The sequence below is a fragment of the Callithrix jacchus genome, chromosome 18 (genome assembly GCF_049354715.1).
Source record: "Callithrix jacchus isolate 240 chromosome 18, calJac240_pri, whole genome shotgun sequence".
In the NCBI taxonomy this organism is placed as follows: Eukaryota; Metazoa; Chordata; class Mammalia; order Primates; family Cebidae; genus Callithrix; species Callithrix jacchus.
In genome coordinates, this window is record NC_133519.1 from 41,050,051 (window position 1) to 41,062,265 (window position 12,215).

At 37.3% G+C, this 12,215-nt stretch overlaps 1 protein-coding gene across 4 annotated transcripts in view; it reads left to right on the forward strand.

Moving 5' to 3' along the window:
- Positions 1 to 12,215, forward strand: part of DHX9 (DExH-box helicase 9) — a 48,481-nt gene that overhangs the window by 19,572 nt on the left and 16,694 nt on the right. For all 4 annotated transcript variants that reach the window (XM_078355102.1, XM_002760288.6, XM_078355103.1 and 1 more), the window contains 3 exons: positions 7,009 to 7,150; positions 7,506 to 7,588; positions 11,930 to 12,086. In XM_078355102.1, the coding sequence (XP_078211228.1) occupies positions 7,009 to 7,150; positions 7,506 to 7,588; positions 11,930 to 12,086 (382 nt within the window). The remainder of the gene's footprint in view (positions 1 to 7,008; positions 7,151 to 7,505; positions 7,589 to 11,929; positions 12,087 to 12,215) is intronic.

Here is a 12,215-nt window from a genome sequence, read left to right on the forward strand (position 1 = left end):
TTCAAGTTTGTTACATAGGTGTGTTGCTTAACCTGGAAGCATAATCAATTCTCAGAGGAGAGTTACGAACTTTGAAATAACAAAAAGTGTGCATGTTCATTTACATTTGAATGTATAAAGCATATATCTGAAGCTGTTTAACATTTCTGAAATTGAGATACACTTTTATAATTAGTATCTATATTTTATATAAGAATTGAATTTTTTGCCTGAAAAAAAATTCTGAAGATACATGTTATGTCTTAAGACTGATAACTTAGGCTTGAAAAAATGATAAATTCACGTTTTTCTGGGAAAGAATTCCTAGATTTCTTGTTTGCAGAATTTTCTTTGATTTATAGAAGAGAAACTTTGAGCTCAGATCTGTCTGCCTTTCCTCTCTCCTCTCCTACCACTAGCATTTTTGGTCTCAAAAGCTGTTCTGGCAAATAGCAGAAAGAAATTCAGAATTTAACAAGCGAACTGAAGACAGGTGTCTCAAGTTGTCTGCATGAATAAATAGAAAAATAGAATAAAAATTCCTGCCCAAGTGAGAAGTGCTTTGTCACTGTCTTCTAAATTTTTTAGTGGCATGGAAATACATTAGCAAACCTGTGTCTTCTGATTTGGAATGAATTACTTGAAATTGTCCTATTGCATCCACATTCTGTGGCTTGCTTGTTTTTGTCCTAGTGTTTGTCCCCAAATCAGTCTCATACCTCTTTAGCTGTAACAAGTCTTCAGAATTTTAACTTAATACTGGCCAGGCGCAATGGCTCACACCTGTAATCCCAGCACTTTGGGAGACTGAGGTGGGCGGATCACCTGAGGTCAGGAGTTCAAGACCAACATGGCAAAACCCCTTCTTTACTAAAAGTGCAAAAATTAACTGGGCATAGTGACACGAGGCTGTGATCCCAGCTAGTTGGGAGGATGAGGCAGGAGAATCGCTTGAACCTAGGAGGCGGAGGTTGTAGTGAGCTGAGATCGCACCACTGCACTCCAACCTGGACAACAAAAGTGGAACTCCGTCTCGGGGGAAAAAAACTGTATTGTGCTTGAGTATGTACTTAGTTTGAAAGTATAAACATTTATAGTTCAGCCATGAAGGTAAGGTATGGTTAAGATTCAGTTAAACACATTTAAATTCATTAGCGTCCTACCTGTCATGTGAAAAGTAGGCCTGAGCATGCTGATTGGCTATTATTATAGAATATAGTTTTATTATTACTAATGTTTTTAATGCACAGTGCTTCTGTTGGCACAGTCTGAGACAGCATTAGTTATTTTTTTAGTGATACCACTGTTGAATCATTTTTTCCTTACTTTCCACTTGTAGCCATCTATAGGAAACCACATGAAGTCATCAGCTAAGTATTAGAAACTTATTTTCTGTTCCCACTTTAAGTGTGTTACCTCAGTTCACAGAGCACAAGTTTAGAGTTAAGAGACTGGAGTAGACCAAAATAAGTAGGTCAAACCATACATGAGCCTTGGTGTAAATTCTTAACCATACTCACTGAATTCTATCCTTCAAGGCTATCCATACTCAAGCCACCTAAAACCTGTGGGCTGCATGCAGAAAAAGAAATTTTTTCAAGATGGAGTTTCATTCTAGTTGCCCAGGCTGGAGTGCAATGGCACAGTCTCAGCTGACTGTAGCCTTCGCCTCCTGGGTTCAAGCAATTCTCCTGCCCCAGCCTTCCAAGTATCTGGGATTGCAGGCCTGTGTCACTGTGCCTGGCTAATTTTTTTTTTTTTTTTTTAGACGGAGTTTCGCTCTTGTTACCCAGGCTGGAGTGCAATGGCGCGATCTCGGCTCACCGCAACCTCCGCCTCCTGGGTTCAGGCCATTCTCCTGCCTCAGCCTCCAGAGTAGCTGGGATTACAGGCACACACCACCGTGCCCAGCTAATTTTTTTGTAATTTTAGTAGAGACGGGGTTTCACCATGTTGACCAGGATGGTCTCGATCTGTTGACCTCGTGATCCACCCGCCTCGGCCTCCCAAAGTGCTGGGATTACAGGCTTGAGCCACTGCGCCCGGCCTTAATTTTATATTTTTAGTAGAGACAGGGTTTCTCCATGTTGGTCAGGCTGGTCTCAAACTCCCAACGTCAGGTGATCTGCCTGCCTTGTCCTCCTAAAGTGCTGGGATTACAGGTGTGAGCCACCGGGCCCAGCCACAGAAAATTTTAAGTAGGAAATAGTTGTCTTCTACTTTTAAGTTATTTGAAAGAGGTGAATTATAATTGTAGGGTGTAAATCAAGCACGTTAAATTAATGCAATTTTGTCAATCCTGTACTCATCCCATAGTACCATCATTTCAGGGTATGAGCTGTTCTTGATGTAAAATAAAATCAGAACTTGAGATGTTGGAGCCTGATAAATTTTGTAGTATCTAGTATGTTAGGAATCTTGGCATTAAATGGCAGCCTTAGTCTCATTACTGTGTATTTAACACTGGTTAAGAAAAGCAAAGTCGGGACCTTTTAGAACTTTAGAATATTTCAGTTCTGAAAGGTGGAAGAAATTGTTCTAGTTCTTCGGTCAATGTCAAAAGTTGTCCATCAAAGGTATGGATTCTAGAATACTACAAAATAAAATTTAGGAGAGATCTCCAACCTCTTCTGATATGGAAAGTGTTACCAGTACCTGGTACATGGTAGTTTTAGTTGAGTGCTCATCAAATATTATTGGGATACTCACTAAAAGCACCTACTACTATGTCTGGACTACAGGCAAGAGTAGTAAAATTCTAAAGAGAAAATGAGATAAGCAGATACATGCAGTGAAAATTAAAAGCGCGTATCTGGAGGACAGTTGGGAACTGTTACTTTGCTTTCTGTTGGAAGAACATTATCCTTTGCTTTCATCACTGGTACTTTCTAACTAGTCTCACTTTTGTCAGTTGTTTCGTTTTTAAACATATTAAATAATACAAGTGTAACATAGTTAAAATAAAGGGTAAAATAATTGGAGAAAGGATTAGATTGTGAGTAAAGAAAATTTGAAGTCTTAAGTCATTTATGTGTCCCTAGGAAAAATAACCTGTTTGAGCTTGTGTTTTTAATCTACTAGAATGAAATGGAAAAAGATTTTACTAGTATTCCAAATCATAAATAAGGCATAAGTGCCACCATGGTTTTTACTGTTATATGACACAAATAGTGTGATTTCTGGATGTCTCTGTTCTTGATTCTTACTTATATTTAAGGAATATAGAATACTTCTATATCATTGTAGTAGAATTGGCCCTGCAGTTAACAGTTAGAACTTGTTTTACTTATTAGCCTTGCCTTATATTTATTCACTGTGGCCAAATACATAAAATAATTTTTGTAGCACAAAAGATCAAGGGAAAAGTGATAGATTATTTAAGGGATAAGTAGAGCATCCTCATACACTGTAAGGTGGCATGCAAGCTGAAAAGTGTTTAAACATTCATTGGTACTGTCACGTTACGCATTATCATCCCACACAAAACGCCTGTCCTGTGAATATTTCTACTGAGTTAAGAATTACATTAAGAATGAGAAGATGATTTTTAATTGCTTTTTGTATACTGCAAAAGTAATGCATACACTTTGGGGAAAATTTTAAATAGAATAATTTTTTGAAAATCCAAAACCTTGGCCAGGCACAGTGGCTCACGCCAGTAAATCCCAGCACTCTGGGAGGCTGAGGCAGGTGGATCACCTGAGGTTGGTAGTTCAAGAGCAACCTGACCAACATGAAGAAACCCTGTTTCTACTAAAAATACAAAAAATTAGCTGGGTGTGGTGGCTCATGCCTGTAATCTGAGCTACTTGGGAGGCTGAGGCAGGAGAATCACTTAAAACCCAGGAGATGGAGGTTGCTGTGAGCCAAAATTGCACCACTGGACTCCAGCCTGGGCAGTAAGAGTGAAACTCCATCTCAAAAAAAAAAAACACCCAAGCCAGGCTTGGTGGCCACTATCTAGAAGGAATCCTTTTTGGTGTTTGCCCTTTCACCACAAGGATAGACTTTAATGTATGCATAGTACACTTTCAACCTGTCCCTTTGTGTAACAACATATTGTAATATTAGAGCAATAGTATGATTTTTTAGTTCCATAATTTTTGATTTTACCTATATCCCTTTTTAAAAAAATTTAAGACAGAATTTCACTCTTTGCCCAGCCTGTAGTACAATGGTGTGATCTTGGCTCATTGCAATCTCTGCCTCCCAGGTTCAAGTGATTCTGTTGCCTCAGCCTCCTGAGTAGCTGAGATTACAGGTTCCCACCACCATGCCCAGCTAATTGTTTTTACTTTTAGTACAGACAGGAGTTTCACCATGTAGACCGGACTGTCTGAAAGTCCTGACCTCAGGTGATACACCTTCTTTGGGCTCCCAAAGTGCTGGGATTACAAGCGTGAGCCACTGTGCCTGGCCCACTTTATTCTTAAATAACGGACATTTTAAAGGTTTTTTGTTTTTTGAGAGAGAGGGTCTCACTCTGTTGGGAGTGCAGCGACACTGTCATTGCTCACTGCAACCTCAAACTTCCGGACCAAGCAATCCAGCCTGACTCTCTGCCACCAGACCCAGCTTATGTTTATCTTTGTAGAGATGGCGTCTCACTGTTGCCAGGCTGGTCTTGAACTCGTTGCTTCCAGCATTCCTCCTGCCTTGGCCTCCCAAAATGTTGGAATTCAGTAGCTAGCTACTGAACCTGGCTTAAAGATTGTTTCTGGTATTTCTATATTATATATGCTGGGATGAATAAACTTGTACGTAGATTTTCTTGTAAACTTCTAATTTGATTAATTGGGTTAAATTCCTAGACATAGAATTGTTGGGTCAAAGAGTATGGATATCTTAACTTTTATGCATTTTGCCATACTCCCGCCAAGAAAAATTACAGATTTCTAGTCAAATCAATTAGGAATTAATCTTTTTTCTATTTATTTTCAATGTGTTTCGTTTAAGTCAAGGGCTATTGAGGAAACTGGAAGTTGGTAAATCAGACAAGCATATAAAATACAGGAAAGCGATTGCAGGGTCATTTGTTTCCTTGTTTGAATAGTTGTCTTGAAATTAATGTTCTAGTCATACTTAGAAAAATTTAGCAAAAAGCACTTTTGATCACAGTTTTTTAGCACCTCCTATATTAGTATTTAAATTCTCTATCATGGTTTCCTTGGGATTTAAGATGTTTGTGTTTTGTGGTTAAGAACTAAAATAGATAACTACTTAGGGAGCTGACCCATCTCCTGCCCATATTCATTTTAGGAGGAATCTAGAAACGACAATGATCGTAGACTTGAAAATAACCCCAGTGTGACAAAGCAATCTCTGAGTACCAGTAGCATGTGAACACACCTCTGAAGACTCAGATACCCTAAGAGATTTTAAGTCTTTCTAGAAGCCAGCTCTTAGGTAGAAATGTTAGAAAAAAAGAAGAAAAACTATAGGAAAGACAATAGTAGAAAAGAGGGATGTTAGTAATACCAAGCTTTTGTTTACCTGTTGGTTGTAGAATACAAGCAACTTTTTTGTTATTTCACTAAAGGTACAAAATGTAACCACAAAGAAAACTTGGTGGTTACATTTTGTACCTTTAGTGAAATAACATTTTCATATTCCTTGATTCAAGTACATAGAACGCTTTTGATGGACAGATACAGAGCTCATACTTTCATGTAACACTATTTTTCAGGGTAACTGAGGTGCAGAGTACTGTCTGTATCTTATTTTGTTCTCACTAATTAAATCTCTGGATGAAGGTGCGTGTATATATGATGTGTTTATACTTAAACAGCTAATCTGACTTACAGTAGTTGAACCTTAAGAACTTAATTTCTATGAAATTCTACTTAAAAGCTGAAGTTACAGAGAAATTTAAGAAAATTATGACAAAGCTAGAAAAATCCTTATGCGTTGCCAAGTAAGGTCATTGAAAAGATTGTTTAGTATAAAAGAGATAATGATCAGTAAAAGCTAGCAAAATTTTATAGTGTGTTCAACAAGGCAGCTTTCAATCTCTTATCTTGATTGTTAGGATAAATATGAGCTAGGTGATCGTATATAGCCTCATACCCTAATTAACTCTTGTATTAGGGGAGTAGAAATTAAAACCATGTTTTATATTAAATCTTATATCAGCCTCTGGTGTCCTAGTCATGTTCCTAATATGCGATATCAAATAGGTACTTAAAGTAAATCTAAACTCAGAAAATGTTTTCTTAAGCAAGAAGCTGAAATACAGCCTGTCATCAGGAACTTTTAGACAGAATCAAATCCATGGCAACTTAAAAACATGAAGTACATCAATTTTGGTGTGCCTCTGTAGCTGTACATTAAGCATGTCCTAACAGCCATAATATCCACCAAGTAAAGGTTGTTTTGTGTACTTAGGAGACATGGAAACACTTCAGAAGAGTTTTCATAAAAAGGTCCAACACAAACATTAGCCTGCAGCATTCCCCTTAGAGTTTTGCAGATTTATTGTTGGAAATAGCAATACACATTCAGTTTTTCCTATTGTTGTGAGCTTATCAAAAACAATGATTTCCATTTTCTACCTATCTCTAGCACCTTCTCTGACTCCTAATGCAAAAGTGCAGTGCATGTTTGATTCCTGAGTTAGTAAGTGAGCAAAAGGTGGTCACAGTACCTGTGGCAAAGAAGGCAATTAATTGTTCGCCTTCCTGATTCCCATATGTCTCAGTTAAATAATTTCCTAAAAGTGTGTTCTTAGTGTGGCGGTCAGTTAGGAAAACAAACCCGTGTGTATGCTGTGCCCTGTTCGCTACCTGTAAATCACTTTGTACACTATTTAATAATTGGGGGCAATGACGAATTATAAAATCATTTTGTATACAAAATGAAAACATTTTTAAAATGTATCCTGTAGAAACAAATGGTATTTTTGTACATTTATTGTTTTTTGTTTGTTATTCAGCTGGCAGTAGTACAGATTAAGTATGACATTCCAAAAACCCTAATAAGGTGTATCTAATTTCATAGTTGTTAAGTCACTTTTATTTTTTTCTATCTCAGCCCAGAAGAATCAGTGCGGTTTCTGTGGCAGAGCGGGTTGCTTTTGAGAGAGGAGAAGAGCCTGGAAAAAGCTGTGGCTACAGTGTTCGATTTGAGTCTATACTTCCTCGTCCTCACGCCAGTATAATGTTTTGTACTGTAGGTCAGTAATGTATTTTGATCTTTTATTTGGGGTTTATGAAGAAAATCTGGTAGCAGAACAGAATGGCTGGAAAGAAATAATGAACCAGTCTCAGATTTCTTGTTTAAATAAACCTTTTGGTAGGTTTTTCCTTCGTGGAGCATATGATATACCCATTAGATGTTGTAGCTTAGAGAAAATGAAATCATAAAATTGGGGGGTGGGGAAGATATCTCATAGTACACTATCACAAATGTATATGTGATTATTTCCTAAAATGATGTTCTGGGGTATCTTAGTTGGAATATAGATAATTGTCCAGAGATTTGCTTCTTTGAACTCTTCTATAGTTTGTTGATTGTTTTTGTTTTCAAAGGTGTGCTCCTAAGAAAATTAGAAGCAGGCATTCGAGGAATCAGTCATGTAATTGTAGATGAAATACATGAAAGAGACATTAATGTAAGTAACTGGAAAGATACAGTAAGGTACTAATGCTCCTGTTTCTAAGTTAAGAGAAATCGTGTAGAATGTCTTTGTTTTCCCTTTCCCTCCTACTTTCATCATCAAAATCATGAACTTCAATCACTAAGATGTTGAAATCTTTTTTTTAGCAAGATTGAATAATCTTTTTTTTGTCATAAAGTATAACTGTAGTGATCACTAATGGCTGGAATAATAGTCATAATGATTTATGACTAAATAGCTGATGGAATTTTTATGACTTGTTTTTCTTTGAATTAGAAGTTTTATGGATTTTATAATGGGTTTTTGTTTTGAGATTGAGTTTCACTTTGTCACTCACGCTGGAGTACAGTATCATGATCTCAGCTCACTGTGACCTCCACCTGCTGGGTTCAAGCAGTTCTACTGCCTCAGCCTCCCAAGTAGCTGGGACCACAGGCACTTGCTACCATACCCAACTGATAGAGACAGGGTTTCACCATGTTGGCCAGGCTGGTCTCAAACTCCTAACCTTAGGTGATCCACCCATCTCAGCCTCCCAAACTGCTGGGATTACAGACGTGAGACACTGCCTGGCCTCAGTTTCTCCTCTTTAGAAATTACTTTTATATATGTTTTTTGTTAATCTTGAGTTTTAGCAAAACTAAGCTAAAGTTAATGAGACTGGTTTGGATGGTTTATCATGGGTATAAATCATTTAAGTTTTCAGTAGGACAAAATTTTTGCTCTTTTGTCTTTCATAGTCATAGTTTTTTCTTAAATGACAAATGTTTCAGTATCATCTTTACTTGCTTGTTAACTTAGCAATGTTCTTAGAGTTTAAATTATTCCAAACACTGCATTATCACTGGTCTTTTTCTAAAACAGTAAGTGGTTTTGGTCAGCTTAAGCAGCTTAAGACATAAGTTTGTGTACCATTCCCAGTGAAAATGGGGAAAAAACCTTTGCAGAATCTTTGCTCTTTTTTTTGTTTTTTAAATTCAGAGTTTTACTCTTCTGCCCATGCTGGAGTTAAGTGGCGCACAATTTATGCTCGATGCAACCTCGGCTCCCGAGTTGAAGCCATTTTCCTGCCTCAGCTTCCCCAGTAGCTGGGATTACAGGCGTGTGCCACCACACCTTGCTAATTTTTGTATTTTTAGTACAGACTGCGTTTCGCCATGTTGGTCAGGCTAGTCTCAGACTCCTGACATCAGGTGACCCACCCACCTCGTCCTCCCAAAGTGCTGGGATTATAAGCATGAGCCCCACCGTGCCTGGCCTGCAGAAACTTCATATTCTCTTCGATGATAAATCTCACCTAGTTTTGTCATCTTACATGGAAAACCCAAGAGCAGTTTATAGTCCAGTTATTACAAATAATAGAAGAATTTAACAGTATGGCTGGATGAAAGGTTAATATAAATACACCAAAGTCAGTTGCATTCTTTAGATTTTTTCCCTTTTTTTTCGCATTCTTTATATTCTTATAGAAACAGCTAGAAAAAAAAACTGAAAAAAAAGATACCATTATAGTGTCAAAAGTATTCAATACCTAGGAACAAAAAAACATGAAAGATCTCTACAAGAAAGATAGGTTCTATTACACAACGCTGAAACAGTGTAGACTATGTTCCTGTATAGACGGATTTAATATCATACCAATTCTCAGGTTGATCCACAGTTTGAATGCAATTCTAATTAAAATCCCAGCAAGGTCTTCCATATAATTTGATGAGATGACTGTAAATACTTAGAAATATAGCTTTATGGCCCCAAATAACTAGTACTTCTGAAGAAGAGCAGAATGGAGAATCTTGCCTTACAGATAACAAGACTTGTTTTGAAGCTAAAATAATCGAGACAGTGAGATACGTGAGTTGACAGGTGGAATGAGACAGGGTACAGAAGCAGATTGTATATTGTATATTACGTACAACATTGTTATGAGACAGTGGTGGCATGTCAGATCAGTGAAAAGAAATGAGCTAAGAATAGAACTGGAAATAAATGGTTATTTCAGAGTAGTTGAAATCAGTTTTCTACCTCATAACTAAATACAGAAATGAACTCTATAGATGGAGAAGTTTAAATGTGTTGACACATGAGTTTTTCAAATACTGAAGTAGAAGATGTAAATAAGCATCTTCTAGACAGTACTGTCCAATAGAAATATGTAAGCCACATAGATAATTTAAATTTCTCTAATAACACATTTAAAAAGGTGAAATTAAACATACTTAACCCGGAATATCTAAAATGTTTGCAACATGCTTTTATTTCAGAAAGGATTTCTGAAAACATGAAATGTACTAACCTTGAAATAAAAGATCAGTATATTATATTATTAAGGTCATTTATTTATTCAAAAGATACTTGCAGGAAAACCACAAGTTGGAAGATTCCACTATGTTAGTATAGGAATATATAAGTAACTTCTACAAATCAGAGAAGTTTAAACAATTTAGAAGAAGAATGAGCAAAAATACAGGCATTTTTATAGAAGAGGAAATATTTGGTTAATAAACATGCAGATACTATTCAATCTCATTGGGACTAACAGGAAAGTATAGATCTAGACCACAACAAGACACTGCTTTATAGCCATTTAATAAAAAAGTAGCACTTGGCTGGGCATGGTGACTCACACATGTAATCCCAGCACTTTGGGAGGTTGAGGCAGGCGGATTGTGAGGTCAGGAGTTCAGGACCAGCCCAACCAGCATGGTGAAACTCCGTCTCTACTTTAAAAAAAAAAAATGCACACACACAATTAGCCAGGCTTGGTGGCACATACCTGTAGTCCTAGCTACTCGGGAGGCTGAAGCAGGAGAATTGCTTGAACCCAGCAGGCAGAGGTTGCAATGAACCAAGATTGTACCACTGCACTCTAGCCTGGGTGACAGTGAAACTCAGTGTCAAAAAAAAAAAAGTGCTGGATAGTATGTAGATAAGCAGGATCTCTCCACTGCTCATGGAGATATATAAATAATGGAATTATTTAGGAAAATCATTTAGCATTATCTCCTGAAGTTCAGCAATTGCGTACCCTATAGCTTGGCAATTCCATACCCACACTTAACCTACAGAAACTTGGATATGTTTAGCACTGCTGTTGAGACATGAACAAGAATGCTCATGGTAGCAAATGTTCACATTAGTAAATCCTGAAAACAAACCAGATATGTGCAAGAGAAAGTGAATTAACTGATACTGGGGCAGTAAACAGTAATTAGAAAGGATATGTGGATGAATCTCAGCAGTGCTGTTGTATGTAAAAATGGAAATCCCAAGAAAACATAATAAAATATGCATTTCCATAAAGTAAGTAAAATTTAAAAATACAGTCAGCTGAGGCGGGTGGATCACTTGAGGCCAGGAGTTTGAGACCAGCTTGGCCAACATGGCGAAACCGTGTCTCTACTAAAAATACAAAACACTAGTAGGGCATGGTGGCTAGCGTCCATTATGCCAGCTCCTCAGGAGCCTGAGGCATGAGAATAGCTTGAACTCTGGGGATGGAGGTTGCAGTAAGCCAAGATTACACGACTGCACTCCAGCCTGGGTGCAGAGTGAGACTGTATCTAAAAGATAAAAAATTGGTGCAGTGGCCTGCACTTACAGTCCCGGCTACTCAGGAGGCTGAGGTGAATCACTTGAGCCCAGGAGTTCGAGGCTGCTTTGTGCGATGATCACATTTAGGAATAGCGACTGCACTCCAGCCTTGGCAACAGAGACCCCCATCTCTAAAATACATATATATATTTGTGTGTTTTGGGATATTCATATAGATGAGACTATACAAGAATAATAAACATAAGAATCAGGATGGTGTAGTTAGTGGAGGTAGAAAGGGGTAGAGAGAACCATATAGCCAGATAAAAGTTTTATCAGTTTTAGCTTTCATGTTAGGTTGATAAATATGATTTACATTTCATTCTTTTGTTTGAACCAAATATGACTTTTTCACTATTTTAGAAATCAGCTTTACAGATGATCGGATGATCAGATAGTTCAATTTTAACTTACGGCTTTTCCATTTTTGCTGAAGTTACGCTTCTGCAAATTTAGATTTAATTGAACATTTTGAGATGAAATCTTTGTTCTAATTAGTGATTTTTTTTTCTTCCTCCTTTCCCCTACCTAAATAGCACTCATTTCTAATCTCCACAACTATTAGACTACAACTGTTCTTAAAAATTACTGTTGTATACCACTGTGGTCCTTTTTCTTGCACTTCTGTGAGCCATGTAAGAAACTGAATTAAACTGATGTTTTGAGGCTGTATAACTCTTTAAGGTATAACTTGTTGTATAAGCTTAATGTAATTTAAAAATTTTTGTGTTTGTGTTTTAATAGACTGACTTCCTTTTGGTAGTACTGCGTGATGTGGTTCAGGCTTATCCTGAGGTTCGCATTGTTCTTATGTCCGCTACTATTGATACCAGCATGTTCTGTGAATATTTCTTCAATTGCCCCATCATAGAAGTTTATGGGAGGACTTACCCAGTTCAAGGTAAGTTGTGGGGGTGGGATAGGAACATCTGTTCAATAGGGTGTGGAGGATTTTCTTAATCCTGGATATATAAAATTAAAGGATATTTAAAATACAGACCAAATTACAGTGTCAAATGTATCAGCATTT